At 40.7% G+C, this 22,023-nt stretch overlaps 1 protein-coding gene across 6 annotated transcripts in view; it reads left to right on the top strand.

Moving 5' to 3' along the window:
- PCNT (pericentrin) overlaps positions 1–22,023 on the top strand; it is an 89,004-nt gene that overhangs the window by 3,494 nt on the left and 63,487 nt on the right. For 4 of the 6 annotated variants that reach the window (XM_061458423.1, XM_061458444.1, XM_061458457.1 and 1 more), the window contains exons 2-14: positions 4,592–5,089; positions 8,972–9,136; positions 10,273–12,723; positions 12,803–12,895; positions 13,085–13,261; positions 14,402–14,657; positions 15,564–15,622; positions 15,794–15,968; positions 17,713–17,849; positions 18,357–18,468; positions 19,771–19,803; positions 20,426–20,690; positions 20,957–21,044. In XM_061458423.1, the coding sequence (XP_061314407.1) occupies positions 4,592–5,089; positions 8,972–9,136; positions 10,273–12,723; positions 12,803–12,895; positions 13,085–13,261; positions 14,402–14,657; positions 15,564–15,622; positions 15,794–15,968; positions 17,713–17,849; positions 18,357–18,468; positions 19,771–19,803; positions 20,426–20,690; positions 20,957–21,044 (4,509 nt within the window). The remainder of the gene's footprint in view (positions 1–4,591; positions 5,090–8,971; positions 9,137–10,272; positions 12,724–12,802; positions 12,896–13,084; positions 13,262–14,401; positions 14,658–15,563; positions 15,623–15,793; positions 15,969–17,712; positions 17,850–18,356; positions 18,469–19,770; positions 19,804–20,425; positions 20,691–20,956; positions 21,045–22,023) is intronic. The other 2 variants (XM_061458448.1, XM_061458432.1) reach the window with 1 other exon arrangement.

The following is a 22,023-nucleotide window of genomic DNA, read 5'->3' as shown; positions in this document are numbered from 1 at the left end:
TTAATGTGATCGCATCTCTGCGCTGATACGCGCAGCGCTCAGTGTTCATTCAGATCAGCATCCTGAATCATGGCCCTGCATCACTTTGTGGGTGCTATCATCAGTTGTGTGCTGTGAGCCTCTGTTGTAGCAATGTACGTGTAGCAACTTATGCAGTCATGCTAACTGCAGGCTGACAGTGCTTGAATCTGGAATTGTGAACTGCTGAAGGGGGTTCTGCCCTCCTCTTATTTCCCCCCAAGTAATTTTTTGTCTTTGTCATCCTTAGATTTTAGTGTATTAAATAATGACTTGGGGAAGGAACATAATATGAATGCTTTCTTCTTTAAAACAGTGCTTATGTTATTCTCTTTCATATAGGAATAAAATCTCCGTTACTCAAATGTATTTAAATTATCACCTGGGGTAAATGTTGAATATGATGATCTTAAAGGTCTTTTCCAACCTGGCTGATTCTAAGATACTGTGACTAATTGGAAATTGTCATGATTTAGCAGCTTAAAACTGACTGTATCAGGTACCTTATTAAACTTTTATTAAACCTGCTTAATAAATGCAATACTGATGGCCAGGGTAGTGATTGAGGAACAGAACAAACTCCAGGATTCAGTGCTGTGCTTTTATCTTTTTTTCCACTTCAATTTGGTAGTGTGCATGTTGGCCAACTGTGCCTCTCATTCCAGACCAGTATGTGCCATACCTCGTGTGTGAGAAGCCTTTGCTGTTCCTTTATTTTACATGTTTTCATGGGGTCAGCCAGGCTGGATTAGCCCTTTAAGGTTATCCAGTCCAACCGCTCCTGAGCACTGCCAAGGCCACCACTAGCCCATGGCACTGAGGCCTCATCTCCACGGTGTGTGAACACTTGCAGGGACGGTGACCCCAGCACTGCCCTGGGCAGCCTGTTCCAATGCCTGAGCACCCTGTGGGGAAGGAGTTGTTCCTCAGCTCCATCTAAACCTGCCCTGGTGCAGCTTGGGGCTGTTTTCTCTTTTTTTGTTCCTTGGGAGCAGAGCCCAGCCCCTCCTGGCTCCATCCTCCTGTCAGGCAGTTGTAGGGAGCGATAAGGTCCCCCCTGAGCCTTCTCTTCTCTGGACTAAACCCCCCCAGGTCCCTCAGCCGTTCCCCATCACACCTGTGCTCCAGGCCCTGCACCAGATCTGTTGCTCCTCTCTGGACCTGCTCCAGCACCTCAGTGTGTCTCTTGTAGTGAGAGGTTCAGAGCTGAGCACAGGATTCGAGGTGCAGCCTCAGCAGTGCTGAGTACAGGGGGACAGTCGCTGCCCTGGCCCTGCTGCCATGCTGGTGCTGATACAGGCCAGGATGCTGGTGGCCTTGGCTGCCTGGGCACAAGCTACTCATATTCAGCTCTGTCAGTCAGCACCCCCAAGTCCTTTTCCATGAGCAGCTTTCCAGCTGCTCTTCCCCAAGCCTGGGATGTTTCTCCCACTTCATCAGTTTGAGGAAGCTGTAGAAAACATTTCTGGCTTTTGTCTAAGAGCACTTGCTGCTCATGTTTACTGTATCTAAGAGGCAGGCTCAGGTTTATTTGAACAACCTGTTTCGATTTGGTGCAGATGTGGTTTTCTGCTGTGTTTCCTTTTCTGTGAGTATTCTTTTGGTGCTGATTTTTAAAGCATGTAAAGCAATGAATTGAGGAGTAAATTATGTTTAGGTAGGCTGGGGAAAGCTGAACAGTGCTGCATCTGCTGTAGTTTTCCTGTCTGCTGGCTCCTGCATTTAATCCAGGATGGGAATGACACGGGCCACACGACACAAAACCTGTCAGGCTTGTTCTTTGCGTTCTGGAATGCTGGTGTGGTGCTGGCTGTACCAGATCAGTGGTTGCCACTTTTAACTGCCTACACATGGTGAAATGACATTGGTACCTGCAGAAAGGCTGGTTGTTGCAGAGAGCTGCTTTGGGTTCTACAGTGGACAATGCTGTTGGTGTTCCTGTGGCATGCTACATATTGGCTAAAAATGAGGCTTTTGTCTTTGCACGTGGAGCTGGAAAGCAAACTGAAAATGAAGTCCTTCAAAAGAGGAATGACGGGATCTCAGTGGGATGGGGAGAGTCAGTGTTAGGTGCTTGCTTCATATTTACATGCATTACTTCGTGTTGGATGACTGTGTATCTGATGATGATATCTTATAATGACAGTTCAATTTATGTTACCGATTAAAAGCTTTGAAAACCTGATACTGCCCTGAATAGAGCTTTTCCCCATCCAGTCATTCCATAATCTGGAATGTTTTTGACTCCATACTTTTATGGACCAAAAAGTCTGGTAGTTCCATTAAATTTTGGGGTACTTGGATATTTTAGTTATCATAGAATCCCAGACTGGTTTGTGTTGGAAGGGACCTTAAAGCTCATCCAGTTCCAACTCCTGCCACAGGCAGGGACACCTCCCACTAGAGCAGGTTGCTCCAAGCCCCTGTGTCCCACCTGGCCTTGAACACTGCCAGGGATGGGGCAGCCACAACTTCTCTGGGCACCCTGTGCCAGCGCCTCAGCACCCTCACAGGGAAGAGCTTCTGCCTAAGAGCTCATCTCAGTCTCCCCTGTTCTGGCAGGTTAACACCATTCCCCTTGTCCTGTCCCTACAGGCCCTTGTCCAAAACCCCTCTCCAGGTTTCCTGTAGCCCCTTTAGGCACTGGAGCTGCTCTAAGGTCTCTCCTTAAGGAGCCTTCTCTTGTCCAGCTGAACCAGCCCAGCTCTCTCAGCCTGGCTCCAGAGCAGAGCTGCTCCAGCCCTTGCAGCATCTCTGTGGCCTCCTCTGGACTCACTCCAACCGCTCCATGTCTGTCTTGTGCTGTTTCCCCAGAGCTGGATCCGGACTGCAGGGGGTGTCTCCCCACAGCACCGTAGAGGGGAGAATCCCCTCCATGACCTGCTGCTCATGTATCATCTATATTATGATTTTATATGCTTAACCCATATGAGTAGGACAAAATAAGTTTTGGTTTTAGTTGTGCATTTAAAAATTCATGGTCATTTAGATATTCAGTCATGGCAAGTTTTGGGTTTTTAATGTCATATAGTTGGTCTCCCTTCATTAAATGAACTGCTCTCTATGATGGCCTCTCTCTGCCCCTCCTTTCTTATATTTTCTGATTAAAGCAGCTTCCTCTCCTCTCCATTTTTGTGCAGGTTTCCTGCTGTCCCTTTTCCACACGTTCTCAGGTTAATTGGTGCAATAGCTATTTTTGACATGCTGCCATCAGTAAGTGCTCGAGTTAACACTTAATTTCAGAGAGTAGTATTTGTGTGTCACTGCAGTTTTATTTACTGCTCTGTTCATTTTGCTTATTATGAAAGTCAACACAATCTGTGTTTAATCTGCATTCAGTATTAATAGCTATGGAAATGAGAGAACAGAATCTTAAAAATAAGCTATTTGTACGTAAGCATCTGAACTGCTGGTAAGAAACTGGTGACTTTCGGCAAACATATCCTCTCAACAGACTGCTCAGTGTAGCAGGTATGTAACTGTATTTGCTGAGTACCTGAGCTGGCGGGTAAATGTTGCTATAATGGCATGGGTGTAAGGAGAAAGGGCTGAACTAAATCCACTGCATAAGTTGAAGGAAAGAAACAGACAAGATTTTCCTGCAAGGTGGCTGTTTTGAAGGAAAGGCAAGTTGTCAAGCAGTGGATTTTTGTAGGTCTTGCAGGTAGAACTTGGTGATTATGTTTGCATCCCATCGTCATTTGACTGTATGTGTTATCTCACCACAAGGATATAGTAACACTTGATAACTTGTGGTTGTAACCTTGGAGAAGGTTTTATCCTCCTGAGAAGGATATCTGGGTTTATGCTGTGAGCGAGATGCTACTCAGTAGTGCTGCCTAAACACAATGCTAGTGCTGAAAATCTGATAATCCTTTTTAAGCTGTTTAAGGTGCTAAGGAAAGTTGGGTAATAAATTCTGGCAGTGACATTCTTTGCAAGTCCCTGGTGCTTCTGTGAGCTGCGATAGTCTGATAAAGTAGAGCATCTGATTTTTCAACAGAAGATATTAAGATGACCTGGCTTAATTGATTTTCTATTTATGTCCTGTCGGCTGCTTTCTGGCTAGGAAGTTTTGCTGGATTCTCTTAAGGGGGTGGCAGGGAAGGAGTATGAGGATTCACTTCCATTAATTTTAATCTTGAAGCTTACACTGGCAAAGATCTGTTTAGATTCATTTGGAGGGGGGTTATTGTTTTTGCTGTTCATGCAGAAAGGCTGCTCAATGATGATTTTTTTTCCTAATGATTCTAGTATATTAACTACTTGTGCTTTTACTAATCTGTCTTGCTGTAATTCGGGATTGTCATTGACACACAAAGTTTCACTGAGTAAAATTGGATTCTCGTATTGAATTGGGTCTTTAGTACTGGTGTGAGGTTCTTGCTTAATTGCACAGTTATCCAGTATGTGCTGAATGTTTAAAAAGTAGGAAGATAAAGCAGTTTTTCTGCAGATGTATATATTTTATCAAGATAGGATCTTCATCACCCATGAGTGTGTTAATCTTGGGGTCCTGCTTCCTTTTCCTCACTTACCTCTCCCTCTACCTCTTCCAATCTTTTCTGCACAGTTTGCTTACTTCAGACAACGAAAAGCAAAAGGCGACAACGCGCAGTCGCAGAAAAAGACGGCGAAGAGGAAGGGTTCGTCTGTCCACCCGCATGACCTTCCGCAGGAAGAGCACGCAGTAGCGGCCCAAGGCGCCGGTAAGGGTAGAGAGGGTAAGGCTGGAGATGCCAACCTACTGGAGCTTAAGGCTGGAGACACCAACCTACCAAAGAGTAAGTCTGAAGACGCCAGTCTACTTGAGAGTTATGCTGAAGACACCAATCTACTAGAGAGTAAGGGCAGAGACACCAACCTACTAGAGAGTTATGCTGAAGACACCAACCTACTGGAGCTTAAGGCTGGAGATGCCAACCAACTAGAGCTTAAGTCTGAAGATGCCAACCTGCTCAAGCTTAAGGCTGAAGGTGCCAACCTACTACAGAGTTGTGCTGAAGACACCAACCCACTGGAGAGTAAGGCTGAAGATGCCAACCTACTACAGACAACAACAGAGACAGAGGTAAATCTTAGTATTTTTTGTGTTTCACTTCACTTCATTTGCAAATAACAAGTATTCCAGGTGATTTTTCAGTAAAACCCATTTTTACTTAACTGGGTATTATCTCTCTGGGACTGTCAACTAGCTGTCACTGAGAAGTAAGTAAACTGATGTATTTCACTTGTAATAATTAACTCTCTTAAAAAGTGATGTCAGTTACTGAAACATCTCCATTGTGTGGACTGGACAGTCAAGGAGCTGTCTGCTGTTAGCCTGGTAAATTCAGGTCTTTCACCTCTCACTGCCAGGAACTTCTCTTTGGGCAGAAGAACTTCTCTAGTTATGTGGTTGTGACTCTGCGCAATGGCAACTCCAGACTGAGAGGCATAGTAGACTAGCAAAACTCCCAGGACCTTATAATGCACACAGTTAGTTTGGTGTTGCATCACTTTGCTGGCTCAAATGTGCTTAATGTTTTCAGAAAATAATAGAATTGGTCCCAGCATGTTCCAGCCATTGTAAAGCCAGTATAGACCTTATGTTATCTGACAAACCGGTTTAAAATGGGACTCCGCTTGTGCATGATGTGTTTCAGTTTTAGTTTTATACCAGCTGTGGATTAAACAGTCATGTCATACTTTCTGTCTTGTAATAAAAATGAGCAAAATGTAGTTTTGAATATGTTTGGGATTTTTGAATATGTTTTGGGATTTTTTTATAGCTTGCTTCAGAAGTGATTAGCTAATGATAGTTTCACAAGCTCAGAAACTACAAGGCAACTCTTTGACTACAACAAAGTGTACCTGTCCTGGTGTGGGAGCTTGTTTAAACAGTAATTACCCAGTGCATTTGAGCATGTTGTCTATGCAAAGACTGGCAAGTTTTAGGGAGGCAGTGCCTTCCGAACATGGTTTGTCTTCACAACATACAATCAGAGCATCAAACTGGTGTATTTGCATACAGTAGTAACAGAGTATGACATTTGCATGTGTTATCCCACTTTCTCTTGTGCGGGTGTCCCTACATTCAGGGTATCCTGAACACATTGTTAGCATTGCAAATGAAGCTTTTATGAAGCTTCATGCCAAGCTGTCTGCACTAGGAGGAAAGCATACAGTGTTTTGTCACTTGACCCTGGCAGTGCCCTTGTTACGTTCATGTGAACTTAAATTAAAGATACAAAAGCACTTACTGCTTCTCAACAGCTTCTGTTCAAATAGCTGGTTTGCACAGCAAATAGGATTGCTTTCTAGGTTATGTGGAGAGGGCACCTCTAGGGAGACAGGAATCATTTGGAAACTACTTTGTGAAGGTTCAAAATACAGGGAGGGCTCTGGGCTATGTTTTTAGAGAGTGGTGCAGTCATCCTTGTCTTGTGAAACCAGTAAGAGGTAAATATCTTTCAAGATATCAAGCTAAGTATATGTCTCAGAAAATAGTACTGCTTTTGTCATTATCTGAGTGATTTTAGCATGTTTGTTAAATAATCACAGAATGGTTAGGGTTGGAAAGGACCTTAAGCTCACTTAGTTCCAGCCACTTGCCATGGGCAGCGGCACCTCACACTGGACTATGTTGACCAAGGCTCTGTCCAGCCTAGCCTTGAACACTGCCAGGGATGAAGCATTTACCACCATTAATTTCCTCTCAGTTAGTAAACTAAGATTTCTTAGTCAATGCAGGAGTGCTTAACTATGTTAGAAAGCCACAGAAGCAGAAGATGAAACATTGAATCTCAATGGGGAGACTTAGCCCTAAATTTTTCAGTAGACATTCATAGTAACTTTAATTTTATTTACATTTATTTCATTCATGTGAACATGGATAACCAGCTGAGTTTAGCATTGAGGTCTTTCACTGCCATGTTGTGTCACAACGTGGGCCTTTCTGGCTCATGTGCTTAGAGTGTTTCTAAAATAATTGTTTTTCCTTATGTATCTTTAAAACGGCTATTTAAAATGATCTAGTGTTTGTTCCATTTGTTTACTCACCAGGGGAGTGCTGACTTGTCCAACTGGGGTGTACTGAATGATAGTACAGCTGAAGTAAGAGTGAAAGATCACGTATTCAGTAAAAGATGCTGATATATATGTCAAAGAAGATTATGACAATGAGTTACTAAAAAGATTAGTTACTGAGTATTGTTTGCAAATGTGATAAAATGATGCTTTTTCACTATTTTACAGTGTAAAACAGGTACTTACCTGTACATACATGTACTGGCTGCAAAATTGCTTGCTAACAGAATTAGTTTTAGTTGGAATCATGGACCTTGTCCAAAGAAATTTGAATGCTGTTTTTAATTGAAAAGTAGGTTCATTTCTTAGTTGTTTCCTACATTAAAAACAAAAAAATATTTAAAATAAAATACAAGATTCTGTCTTCTCTGTGAGAATTGTGACAGTATTGCTCCCAAGAAACCACAGGACTGACTGGAGCAGCTTCTGTCTTTGTACCTGTTTCTTGTTTTGCTGTTAAAGGCCGTAGAAACTCAGAGCATGTTGAATATTTGTCTGCAGTCACTAAGATAAAGTGGTAATGTGACTTGCCTCAAAGAAGGGCATTTAAATAACATGAAGACAGTTGATGCAGCCCCTGTGACACACAGGAACATGTTTCAGTGCCACAAGTTGATCATGGGTCTAATCCCTGGATAATGAAGTATACTGCAGCCTTTCATCTACTTTAAATTGAAAACCAAACAAAAGACCCAACAAAACCCCTTTATCTGTTTTTGGCGTTGCTCAGTGTTCCAGTGGCTGTTCTCTCTGCACACCTGTATTTTTGCTGTCTCAGGAGCCTTGAAGTATATGCCAGAGAGGTATATCTCTGTTTACTCACCATATCGGGTTTGCAAGGTATCAGTGGTGCTAGGATGGATTACATAGTTGAAATGGCTGAATAGGAAGGGGAGGTAAAAAGAATTACAAATAAAACCTGGGACTTCCTGAAGTTCAGGGCTTGGCTTGAAGGGATTGCTCATGTCCTGGAATCATAGAATCATGGAATAGTTAGGGATGGAGAGGACCTTAAGATCATCTAGTTCCAACCCCCTGCCATGGGCAGGGACACCTCACACTAAACCATGTCACCCAAGGCTCTGTCCAACCTGGCCTTGAACACCGCCAGGGATGGAGCAGAGAAGAGAAATCCTCTGCTAAATGAAATTTTGAAAAAGAACAAAAATCCTGCTTTCTATGAACAGTTCTTAGTACTCTTGATTAAGTACATGGTAATAGTGAAAATTACTCTCTAGATGATTGTTGGGATTTGCTCAATAAACCATTAAAAGACAATGATAAAGCCTCTAAATAGCACTTCAGGCATATTCTAAATAAGGCTAGTAATATTTGTTTGTGAAAGCATGTCAACTTTGATAATAGATGAAAATACTAATAGAACTGTCTTAAATGTTATCTGCTTGGTGTTAGCAAAGTCTTTAGAAAAAGGTTTTAATAATTAATGTATTTTAATTTACCCACGTAGGGGTGAATGTCCTCTTTTCATTTGGAGGGAGGTGGAAAGAAAACCCTTTAGTATTGAACTGTAAATCCTTTGCAGAGAAGACTGGTTTAGTTCACTGTCCTCATATGAGTATGTCAGTCCTTTGGAAGTACTGTTTCATTTTGGAGCTTTCACAGAGATGAATTATCTAGCAGAATCACAGAATTGTTAGGGTTGGAAGGGACCTCTAGAGATTGGTTAGTCGATTTATGTCTTTATGGTGAGTGATAGTATCTAAGACAGGATAAGCATTGTCTGACTTTTTAGGGAGATTCTTACTCATTGAAAGACACAGGGTACATCTGAAGTAAATGAATACAGTATATTTTATGCATACAGTGAGACTTGTGTAGGAGTTCTGTCATCAACTTTCTTATGACTCTGTCTTTCTGTGTTCAGGATAATGAGGTGCTGAGGAGTACAAGCACTGAGAAAAATGAAGTATTAGAAGCCCAGCAGCAGATGTCCTTGTTTCAGAGCCGTATCAGAGAGCAAAATGCACATTTGGAGATGCTGCGTGAGAAAGCACATGACCTGGAAGTACAGCTTGAGTCTTCTCAAAAGGTAAAAACTGGAAAGTGCCTTTATAATTAGAAGTTGTAGGTAGTTAGGGTTTTGGTGTGGTCATGCACGCCAGGGTGGTACTTTTTTGGAGGAAGATCCTGTAATGAACTTTAAATTTGTCTGTGAGGTAACACTAATGCTTCAGGAGTGAAACTACACTTTAGCATGGAATTGAAAGTTTATTCTTTTGAAGGTAATGATATTCAGCTAAAGCAAACCAGCTGCTTACAATTTAAGTTTGGTGTTTTTTTTTCTTTTTGTAATGAAACAAGGGATTTAGTTCTGGCTCTTTCTGTTGAAATTACTCCAGTGGTTTATGTTGCAGAAGGGTTGCTTTTTAACTCTGTTACTCAACTGTTGTATAACATGAAGAAATTTCCATCAGAAGCAGGTCCATCTGGTTTTGAGCCTTTGGCACAGGGTGCCCAGGGAAGCTGTGGTTGCTCCATTCCTGGCAGTGCTCATGGCCAGGTTGGATGGGGCTTGGAGCAACCTGCTCTAGTGGAAGGTGTCCCTGCCTTTGGCAGGAGGCTGGAACTTAAGCTCCCTTCCGACACAAAACATTGTAGGATTCTTTGAGGCATGCAGGAACATAACTGACAGAGGCTTGCAGTGGGGTGAAGGTTGCTGGATCTGCTGTGTAAGCATACATTAAAGGAACAGCCTAAAAGATCTGATTTCCTTTAAGCACATAACCAGCAATGCCATGGGTAGAAGCCTTAAGCTTTTAAGTGAGTCAGATGAGCCAAAATGTGAGATGACTCTTAAGTTAGCTTACTCCTGCCTGCAGGAGTACATGGATGTGAGGTGGAGAGGCATCTGTAGCTCTGATAGTCTTTAAGTAAAATACCTGAAGTTTGAGACAGCCACTATTTTCTTTCTTTTTGGACTCAGTGACACAGCATTTGTTATTGCTTAGATAAATTGCTACTTGTTACCATATTTGTTACCAGAGACTTGCAGTAATCCTTTCAACTCTCAAGAATGTGGTTAAAAATCCTGTTGCCTAGGCCAACGATACACCCTGCACTTAATAGTAAGTATTATTTAGGAAGATAAATTGAAAGCATGAGGCTTAGGGAAATGAAAACATATTTCAATGGCATATTTCATATGCAGGATATTTTTTTTTTCAGAATACCAAAGATAAAGAAAATACATTTGCCCAACTGGAAGAAAATATGGAAGATACAATTCAACAGCTATGCCAAAACACAGAAGAAAAAGAACAAGATGTTAAAAGTCTCCAAGATCTAGTGGCATCAGAAAGATTGTCTGTACTACAACATACCCTTTCTCTCCGTGACTCAGAGATAACAGAATTGAAAAATGAAATAGCTTTATCCAAAATGAAAGAACAACAACATATTGAAGAACTGACAATCAGTCATGAGAAGGATATTTGCAGACAGTTGGAGAACTTGAGGGCTGAGCTGGAGAAGTGCCACAGAAGAGAAATTGCAGAAGCCAAACAGGTATATGAAGAAGAAATGATTTTAAAATACAAAAATGAACTTGAAGAATTAAAAAGAGAACTCTCTGCTCTGAATTCTGAAGAGCATGTTCAGACTTTGAATGGCATAATAATTGACTTAAATAAGAGTCTTCATGAGTCTGAAGTTAATAAAGAATCTTTGAGAAAGAGACTTGAGAACCAACAGGAAGACTTTGAGAGAGAAAAATCTGAAATTGAGACTAAATACAAGGATTTGATTGATGGGCTTAAGTTGCAACTTTCTGGTGCAGAAGAGCAGCTCAAGGAAGCTGAGCAATATAAACAAGTAAAACAGTCCTCAAATGGAGAGATTCAGAAACTGAATTCTTTCATCAAGGCATTAAATGAGAAGCAACTTTATGAGGCTAAACCCACTATAGACATAAGGCAAAAGTATGATGAAGAGATTGTCTCCAATAGAAAGGTAATGAAATTGAGGGAAAACCAGATTTTACCAGAGATGAGAGCAGAACTTGATGAGATGTGGAATACGCCACACCAGTTAACAGGTGAAGATGAGCTAGTTCATGAAGAACTAGAGTTCCAGCATGGCTTGAGAGTAGGCTCCTCAAGGGATCAATTAGTAGAAATCAAGAATTCAAAGATCATAGAGAATAACGAAAACAGTGAAGTGTCTCAAGAACACTTGCCAGAAGTGGGGCTTTTTAGTGGTGATGAAGGTATGTTGGCTAAATATCTCATCTCCACTGAGAGACCAGAAGAGTCTTACGCATGTAGCGCTTCTGAAGGTTACGCCATTGAAGAAGGTAGGTGCAGTAGGTACGGGTTAGACAGTATGCTTCTAGAACGCAGCAGGGATTTTTTATCTGCATTAAGCTTTGGCCTTGATGAGGAAATAAATCCTAGTGATTTGGCTCAAGAGACTTTTGAAGAGACTGAGGTGAGTGCAAAGGCCTTTGTTGCATTTCTGTCAGATAGCTCCCTGCACCAAAGCAAAATAAGTGACCACGGTGGTGCTGTAAAGGATGATGAGACAACCAGTTTAGTAGAGAGATGTCTAAAGCTAAATGAGCAGCTCCATGAGAAGGAGTCAGCCTTGAAGAAATCATCTCAGGAGACCCAAGAAGCTGTTGGAAAATGGGAAAAAGTAATGGCTGAGCTCTCCCAAATGCGTGTGGAACTGGATGAGGAACGTGAAGCACGGATCTCTTGTGAGAAACAACTTCTTCAGAAAGCAGAGAAGGAGAAAGAACTTGAAAACAAAATAATGTTTCTAATGAGGCAGCAGGGCGAGGATGGAGAAGCTTCAACACAAGTGTCAAAATCCTCTACCTGGCAAGACATGATAAAAGACCTCCAGGAGGAAAGAGAAATGCTGATGGTGCAGCTGCGAACACAGGAGCAATTAGTAAAAGATGTTCAAGAGCAGAAAACAGCTTCTGATTCTGTAACAAGTGAAGTACAGTCTCTTTTTGGACGTCAGTTAGCTGCTTTGCAAAGTCAGAGGGATCAGATGCAAAGCCAGCTTGATGCTCAGAAGAATAAAAACCAGACAATAGCAGAGCTGCTTGGTCAGAAAACTGTATCTGAAGAGACATTGCTAAAAGAACAGGAGCTGCTCAAAGCTGAAATCCATAATAAAGAACAAAATTTAGCACTCTTATTAGAGGAAAAAGCCACCTTAGGAGAGAGATTATCTGATATGGAGGTGGATCTAATAAAAGCAGGAAAAACACTAGCAGACAATGCTAGCATCATTGAGGATCTTGAGAGAAACATACAGGAACTTAATGCTGAAGTGAAGAACCTCAAAGAAATACATGAGTGTGAAAGACTGGAATATGAGGAGAGGTTGAACTTCAGCCACCTAGAAATCCATAGACTTAATGCTGAAGTAAAGGCCAAAAGTACTGAATACAGTGAGGAAAAAGGCCAGTTGACTGAAGAAATTGCCCATTTGAAGAAGGCTCATTTGGAGCTTGAGGCTCGCTTGCAGGAGTCCTTTCAGTCTGCACAAGCTGCACAGGAGGCACAAGCCAAGATGGTGAAACATCACAGAGAGGAAATGGATAAAATGGAGACTCAGCACCGTGCTGAATTAGCTAAAGTGAGTTTGACACAAGAGAAAGTGGTAGGAAACCCAAGCAGGAGGCTTGGGATTTTGGAATGCTTAAGGTAGACATTGTAAATGTTTGTATGCCTGTTTGCAGATAGAAGAATTAAAGGCTGAAATAAAAGATAAAGTAGAAAACCAGCAAAAGTTGGAAGAAGAAAGAAAGGAACAGATTGCCTTAATAAAAAAGGTAAATGCTGTCCTTGGGTTGATTTCAGAAAAGCAAACTCAGTTTGTGTTGTTTAAACAGTATAAATGTTTTAGAGATGCAAATATCTAATAATTGTGTCTTTTCTTCCGTGGTGTCTTGATTTGGGGAGGAGGGGAGAATTCTGGTTATTTTGTTGAATCAAGTTCTTCAGCTGAGTATTCTCTGCAGGTACATGAACGAGAGCATGATCGTGAGATCTCTGAGCTGATCGCTAGACATGAAGATGAAATGGAGAAGCTCCGTACTAAGCTAAATAAAGAACAGCAGCTCCTGTTGGATGAACTTCGGCAGCAAATGGCAGCCACACACAAAGCAGAGATTGAGCAGGCTCAGCTCCAATCCCAGGTGAAATACAGGAGCACAGGAATTACTGCAGTGGTTACCTGGATGTTACAAAAGAAGGCTCCTTGATTTTTGTGCATACAGTGTGAACTCTTTTATATTGGTAGTCCTGGGTAACAGTTGGATTTGATGATCTTAAAGGTCTTTTCTAACCTGGCTGATTTTATGTAATGCTGCCATTGAAGAGTTAGGAGTGGTGGGTGGTAGTAGATATTTTCTATGGGAGTTCTCCAGGATCCTCACTGCAATTATATTTTAATGTTTATTTTGAAGAAAACTGGATGCTGAAATTGAAAAATTAGAAATTTGGTTAGAAAACCAAAATAAAACAACCAAAAAACCCAAACACCAAAATCAACCAACCAAAAACCACAAACCCCAAAAGCCCAACTTTGTCATCTTTCATGTCTTGATAAGTTTAACAGATGAATTTAAAGAAAATACTAACCCCCTCCCACTTTTTACTTATCCCACTAATGTAATTAGGCATTCTTCCCGCTAAACTGAAGTGTATGAACCTGACCTTTTCCTCTCACTACTTACTGGGTTTCTTGAACACTTCCACTAAATGCAAACTGGAAATGGGAAGAAATGCATCCAATGTCGGGTCTAATTACAAGGTGTTGCTGTAGTGTTGAATCTATTTAAGAATTGAAAAGTTTGCTAGGTCTATTTTCACTGCCATTTCTAACTGTTGAATATTTAACACCTTTTTTGATGAAGTATGGTGAATTTTACTTTACTTTTCCAATACGACTTCAGAATTTTGCTTTTTAAATTACAACCAGTAGCAAATAGGAGGAATTTTCCCTAATAGACAGCGAAAGGTTGGGGCAAGCTTGTGTTCTGATCTGATGTTGTGGAGAAGTGGACAGACACAAGGTATTTGGTAGGAGATGAAGTTAAGAGGCAGATAAGGAAAGCATTTTGCACTGAGAATGTTATGCAAATCTTATTGTTATAAAAAGCTGCTTATTTTCAGGGTTCTGCCTTTAAAAACCACTCTTTCTTCTGCCATGAAGAAACACTTTCCAAGTACAGAATGACAAAACAGGTGTGTTAAGCTGGACTTGAAAAAAGTGAAACTATTTTCTTAGAGGGGAGGGGAAAAAATCATCTTCTTTCCTTTTTTCTCCACTACAGACACTGCACAGCCTTGAACTGGAAGCTTTACGTCTAAGCTTAAATAACATGCATACCTCTCAGCTTGAGCTTACACAGTCTAACTTTAGAAAAGAAAAGGAAACTGCCCTGGTGGAACTCCGGGAGATGCTCAATGATAAGCGTGCTCAAGAGGTAGCAATTCTGCAGAGCCGCCATCAGCTGGAGTGGGAGAAGATTAAAGAACAATGTCTGAAGGAAAAAGAAGACCTAATGACAAAGCATCAGCAAGAACTAGGTATTAGAATTTGGGAATAATGGACCAGACATTGAAACCCCATCAGTATTTGTCTTCCTCCACAGGTTCCTGTCTTGGTGTAGAGCTGGCACATTAATACATTAATATGAATGTAACCACTTAAGAGTTCTTGAATGTAGAGGCTGAGAAGGAGAACTCTGAATCACATGGTGGAAGAGTCTGGGTGGGGAGTTGTGGATATTGTTAGCTGGGGGACTAGAGGAAAGAAATTTCTCCTCAAGGAGGCTGTGAGGCCATGTCCCAACTAACCTGGGTGCTGGGACACTGTCTTGTCGCTTAGATGATACTTCTTTCTCTTCTGGACCATTAGCTGGGTAGCTGGCATCAACTCTTGAATTTTCATTTCCCACTGGAACACTTGAAATAAGGTTGCATGCTAAGGCAATGATACTTAAAACCTGTGAGAAGGTGACTGATGGGCCCTTTCAGGGTTCCTGCAGACCAAGATGGGTGCTGAACAAGAAGCTGGAATCAATACGGGGAGGAGCTGGGAAGGAAGAAGCCATTGGTGTCAGTGATAATAGCAGTGATCAGATAATAGCATCTGTCTTGCAGTCTGTTTCTTAGGCATTCTTAGAAGAAATATGAAGAGTTTCCTTCTTGCTGCTGCCTGGGACTCTTTTGCTGTGTCTCTGGAGATAGAGATGATTCAAACACTTCGGAGTGATGTATACTGAAATGCTAGCATCTAAAATGACACTGATAGGCATTTGATTGTATATCTTTAGGATTAAAGGTATGGGTTTGGATAGAACCTGCTACCTTACACTGTTGCATGCCTGCACCTGGGTTTGATACAGAAAATGGTAATCTCACTCATATTTCTACTTATCATTTAATCATAACATTTAATGTAAATTTATTAATTAGTATTTTATTTCACAGTTGATCAGAGGAAGAAAATAGAATTGGAAATGGAAGAGAAACATACCCAGGCATTAGAGGTACAAATTCTCTTCTTCATACAAGAAAAAGTTAAACTCCTTTCAGTAAACTAGAGGTGGTAGAAGTCCTGTGTTTGCTACATATTTATTGTAGAGGACAAATAAATGGCGGAGAAAAGTACTCATTTACTGAGTGTGTTTGCTTTAATAATGCAAATCTTCCTCTCTTAGACTCTCAAAAGAGATTGGGATTTGGAGTCTGATATGCATTTAAAAAACATGGTTGAAGAGCTATCTGGAAAACATCAGACAGAAATGGTGGAACTACAGAAAACTCTGGAGGTGGAATTAGAAAAAGTCAAAGCAGAGCTGGGTCATCTTTCTCTGGAGAATGAGCAGTCTAAAAGTAAGTGCCATGGTGTAGGAAGCAGTTGTATTTATTGAACAATGGCAAAGCTAGCTAAGTGTTTTTAGAACCTGCATAAAAAACAAATGCAAGCTATATCTGTGTACTCAAAAACTGAGTTAATGGCATAAGACTCTTGAAAACTGGATGACACATGAACAGGGTGCCCAGAGAAGCTGTGGCTGCCCCATCCCTGGCAGTGTTCGAGGCCAGGTTGGACGGGGCTTAGAGCAACCTGCTGTAGTTGGAAGGTGTCCCTGCCCATGGCAGGGGTTGGAACTGGATGAGCTTTAAGCTCCCTTCCAACACAAACAGTCTGTGGTTCTAAGTAAATGAAAAATTGTTTAGAGCATCGTTAGCTGTCTTGTGCTTTGATTTCTATATGGTATGAGATAGACTATGTTTTCCTTCAAGTGTATTAAAGGGAGGTACTGTTTTGCTTCCAGCTGAAAACCAGCTTTGGCAGTTAGTGAATTAACCAAAATTCTATTGGTTATTATCAATAGCAGCTGCTTCTAACAAAAAACCCTGGGACTAGTTTTGCTTAATGGTTTGCTCTGGGACTAGTTAAAGCTTAATGGAACAGTAGCTTTTTTAGACACTGTTCTGGAAGTAACCTTTTTATACTGTAACTGAGGTTTTCATTAACAGGTACATCTGTTTATGCCTTTTGCTGAGGTACAGATAGAACTAGGAACAGTTTGTGTAGGTCTCAGAATCTGACATGTTAAGATAGTGGCTGACTGCTGCAACAGTGTCAGATCTGCTATCAGTGATGGCATGAAAAGGAGATACTAGGTGCAGAATGCCAAGAAGTGAAGAGTGATAGTTACTCAGGTTGCCTAGCTTCTGAGGCGCTATGCAGGTGAGAGACATGGGAAATGAGGAATGTGCTCTAGGGAACCTTGCTTGAGCATGGAGGTTGGACTAGATGACCCCTGGTGGTCCCTTCCAACCTCAGCTATTCTGTGATTCTGTAATACTCTGTCTGGGTAAATGCAAATGCAGTATTAAGGGTGTTGGATGATGCTGGCAGGAGGCAGCAGGACCAGGTTTCAGAAGTGAAGCATAGCCTTTTTGGCCTGCCAAGGACTGGATGCTTTCAGTGTTTGGCTCACCTTTGGCTGCTGTGAGAACATGCTAGTTCTTCCCAGCCTGCACTAGCTTTACTGGATTTCCCTGAACCTCTATCATTAAAATCTGTTCCGTGAGGATAACATGGCATCCCTTGCAGCTCACTGGGGCTGACATGTGGTCACTTGATTGCAGATTCTTTCTGTGCAGGTCAAGATTTGTTGACCAGATGAGGTAGTAGCACATTTAGAAGATTCAGAGAATGCTCAGTGCTGAGGCAGAGCATACTTGGTGTGAACTTTCCTAGTCCTTCCTGTTCATCTCTTGGTCTTAGGAGAAATTCTTTGTTTGTCGGATCTGGAAGAAATGCTTGTTTCCCTTGACATGGGTTTCTAGTTCAGGATGCTTGTTTGTGTGAGCAGAGAGCAGATGCTCATCCCTCTAGCACTACTGTTGGTTATTTCTTGGCTAACAGCAGAGATGCAGAGACTTGGAAGTACTGTGTGGAGATGTTTGACTTTCAAATGCTTTACTCTTCAAGTATTTTGTGATTCCCTCTGAGCTACCATTTTAGTCTAGAGACTTGCATTTCTATTTCAGTTGCATAAAAGCTGTACAGGTTATTCAGTATCTGGAATGATGGTGTAACAGAACTCGCTTTTAATTTCAGTAAAATGTATAGAACTGGAGGAGCAACACCAGTTAGCCATTACAGAATTACAACAGCAGCTGCAGGCTGAACATAACCAACTCCTAGAAAATATGAAGATGAAAAGCCAAGAAAAAGAAGAGAATCTTCAGAAAGAGGTAAAAAATAATAAACACTCATTTAGGGTGATTCTTTATAGCAAAACCTAGACAATATACATGCAATTTTGGTGACTTGCTTGTTATTTAGGGATTGTATTGACAAACTAATACTCAACTCATGAAGCAGGCAAATACTCTGGGATTTTCCAGTAATTCAGAATCTTTTGAATGCAGTTGCCTTTGTGCCATTTGGTGCTGTTTCTTCATCTTTATTTATGTGCTTAATTTTCTGGTTCTTGTGTTTCGTTTTTATATAACTACTGCTTTATTTTTGCCACTGCTGATACACATAGCATTAAGAATAAATTTGTCTCTCTCAGAGGAGTGGGTCTAGCAGTCAAGTGCTACTCCATATCTCTGATTGCCTGGATGAGTTGCTGAGATTACCACTAAGCATTTCTACCTATCACTGTAAGAACTGTCTGTTGCTTATCAAATAAGTAATTAGAATGAAATTGGTTTAAGAAGTTGGGGAGTTTTGGGTATTTAACATGTCTTCCATAGCTGGAGAAACTTCAGGTCATGCATGAAGAACTCAAGACTCGTTCGCAAGAAGAAGTCAGGCACCTTTGGTCTCAACTTGACAGTACCCGAGCAAATCGACAAGAGCTAAGTGGTAGGTTCAGAACTGATGCACTTTCTTTTTTCCCTCTTCTTCATATAGAAGTACACATTATAGACACAAAATACTTGTGCTCATGTACCAGAACACACAGGTAGGTCACAGTGTTCTGTTTCTGAAGTGAGCGGTGAGTCAGTGTCAGATGTGTAGTTGATTCTGCAGTGTCAAAAAGTATGGTGTCGCTATGGAGAAAAGCTCCCTCCTGTGGTTTTCCTTTCCCTTGCCCCTCTTTCATGCACACTGTCAAAATTGTTAGTGGAAACCAAACATTTTTCCTTGCAATGTCAAATTAAGTATGATGTAGTTAAAAAAGGAGGAAAATGCTGGTCAGTGCAATCATATGCTCCTATTTGTATTCAGTGTGGGAGCAGGTATGAATTAAATTGAGCAAACAATTGTAGGTAGGCAGTAAAGCTCCCTGCTTAATTTATAGCTTCGAGTAGTTTATTGTGACTGTTTTATTTGGAGATAAGAGATGAATCTGCTTAAAAAAAGGCAGAAAGGTAGAAATATTTTAAAATGTGATTAGGTTGTATCTTGAGGTAGAAGTGGCTTTTTTTCCCCCTTTTGGTTTTGAGGCAAGTAAAATAAAATGCATTTTTCATTGACACTCAAAATGGAGATTTGTCATCTTTTGAAAGGCTACTAATTCTTCAATACAGAAAAGCCCTGGAATAAAGAGTTGTCTAATTTAAACCAAAAACATTCAGGTGATACTTCTGAAATCAGAATGCATGACAGTGTTGTTTTCCTATAAGGCTAAAAATACTGTCCTTTTTCCATGATGATGCTTCTGTTTAAAAAATAAACATATACTCTAAAAGCAACAAAAGGGAAAACATTGTGCACAGCAGTTAAAGATAATAGGTTTTATAGAGTCATAGAATGATTTGGGTTGGAAAGGACCTTAAGATTCATCTAGTTCCAACCCCCTGCCTCACACTAGAATTAGTCTTACGTGTATCTGTATTAAGCTTATGAAAAAGTTTTAAAACGCGAGAGAAAATAATGGCTGGCTGAAATCTGACCATATGCATTATATATCTTAAGATTTTTGCTTCAAGATTTAAATGTATTAAACAAAACTTTATTGAACAGACTTTACCTTGACTTTTTCAGATCTGTTTTGATATTACAAAATTATAGCAGATACCACTTTATAGTATTTGCTGGAATTCTTATATTTCCTCTCTGTAGCCCTGATCTTTATTAACCTTTCAAATGTCTCTCCATGTTTCTAACTGCCCACATTCCCATTCTTTGGACCCTTTCTGTTTCTTCTTCATCTTGCTTGAGATGGTGAAGCCAGAATGCAAGTCCATGGTCCAGGTGAGGATATCTCTTTTGGCGTGTGAGATCTTAAAAGTGGTTTGTTTTCCTCTGCTTTTCTTCACTTGAGTGATCCTTTGGCAATGCATTTAGATTGATTTGGGGACTTGTGGTGGTGGCAGCTGGATCATGGGATCCCTGCTCTGATGTACAAATGATATGCCAGTTCAAAACTGTTAAACACTTCTCAGGGTTACTATTGTGCTGGCAGACTTTACTGGTTAGGCAAAACCTACCCATGCCAGATTGGACTCCCCTTGCCTATCCCATTGGTGGTGTTATCAGTAACTGCTACAGTGAGCCTATGTGATGATTAAGTAGTATTGCAGGACTCTGCATGTTACTAGCCCAGACCTGAAACACAAGGAAATGAGGAGGTCTAACAGTTTTCTGGTAGTTTTGATTCTTGTCATGAGGATGGTTTCTCTGAATGCAGTGTAAATGAAGAACATAGGTTTACTGTCTTCTGACATTTTGTCTTTAGAAGTTTATTTATTATGTAGCTTCTGGTATAACATTTTACCCCTGTCTCAACAACTAAAATACGGCTGAAGTTCACATAATGATTTAGCCTAAAGATATGTGCTTCTGAGTGCTTGAGTTGGTTTTGCCTCCATTCCAGAGCTGAAAGAGCAGCTTCTGGCTCGTGCATCACAGGTGGAAGAAATAGAGCGTTTAAAACAAGAATTTGAACAACAGTGTCAGCAGAGAAAAAGTGAGCATGAAGCTGAATTGGAGCAACTGAGACTTTACTTTGAAAAGAAGCTAAAGGTTGCTGAAGAAAACTACAGAGAAGAATTGACTTTGCTGCATCAGAGACTGCAAGAGCTGAAGGACTATTCACTGTCAGAGTTAGAAATGAGTCAAGATCAAGCAGGGGACATCAGGTGACTATTCCTTTTCCCTGTATCTCATGTTGTGACAGCATTGCTTGCATTATATTTTTAATACTAAAGATGATGTTAGCTTCTAAATATATTGGGATTGATCATTAAGCAATCTGTAGTTAGAAACCCAGTGATGGAAGTCACGAGTGTTCATTCCTGAGCAGTTGTTATAGTTGCTTTGTGCCTACTTCCAGTGCATCGTAAATCAGCAAGTTCACTTAATTTGTGACACATTCCAGTCTTAAACTTGAAACCTCTTTTCTCAGTTCTTCTGTCACAGTTTTTGAAGAGGCTGCTGAGAAAGAGAGAAAGGATACGCTTGTTCAACTAAATCAACAGCTGGAGCGACATCAGGTAGGATTTTTGGTATAATAAAGTTCTACTGTTCATTACATGACCTATATGAAAATTGATGTCAGATGTTAATTTGAGACATTTTCGAGACCTAATTTGAGACAGGCTTAATTATTTTTGACAATTATATTGTAAATTATCAGTTCTCAGCCTAGCAGAACAGATGAAACAGTGTTCTGTGATTTTATGCCCTTTGTTTGGGTTATCCTGTAAGCCTAGTAAGGAGCTTATCAAGGCTTTTCTACACAAGTGCAGAGCTTATGATGTTTCTCTTCTCTATAGCTTCTGTGGTAGTTGTGCCTTCTATTGCTGCCTGTTCCCTTCAAATGCAGTTGCTAATTTGGTCCCTCTTCTATTTACACACCTATTTTTATGTACCTCATTGTAATTTAAGAACTTCTTTGCTCAACTTACTTGAAGTGAACTGAGTGTTTCAAAAAGGATTTTTCCTTTTGGTTTTAGTTTTAGATTTTTCTTTTCAAAATTAATTATAAAGTTAATGTATTTTATTTTTAGTAAGGGAATGACAAGGAGAAAAGGCATCCCCAGGACAACATGAGCTCCATTTTATTAGTAAATCACACAAAAAAATACATGAGTTATAAGGAATGTACACATCATACCTGTTTTCTTGCTGATATTTGATTACCTAGCTGAGTATGAAGCTGCATTCATAATAGATGGTTATTTTAAGTTCTGTGGTGTACACAAAGGGCTCTCTTAATTGCTGAGAGTCAATAGTTTTTCTACCCAGATGTATGTGGGACTTCCCCCTCTATTACACACTCAAACAGCTCCTGAAACTCAGAACTGCCTTGTGGCATGGTTCCAAAGCATATCTATCTTGAGGGGCTCTGCTGCTCTAGCAGCAGATGGAGCAGCAGGAACAGAGCAAAGCCAGCAGGTTTTTTGGAAACCAGATACATGCTTGTTGAGCAGGTGCTTTATATTGCTGCTGTCACTGAAAGATACTTGGCAT

The sequence above is a fragment of the Pezoporus flaviventris genome, unplaced genomic scaffold, assembly GCF_033815535.1.
Source record: "Pezoporus flaviventris isolate CSIRO_AGI_PZ_B2104156 unplaced genomic scaffold, CSIRO_AGI_Pfla_v1 ptg000001l, whole genome shotgun sequence".
NCBI classification, from domain to species: domain Eukaryota; kingdom Metazoa; phylum Chordata; class Aves; order Psittaciformes; family Psittacidae; genus Pezoporus; species Pezoporus flaviventris.
Note: the sequence above shows the minus strand (reverse complement) of the source record. Positions and strands in the feature narration are given on the sequence as shown.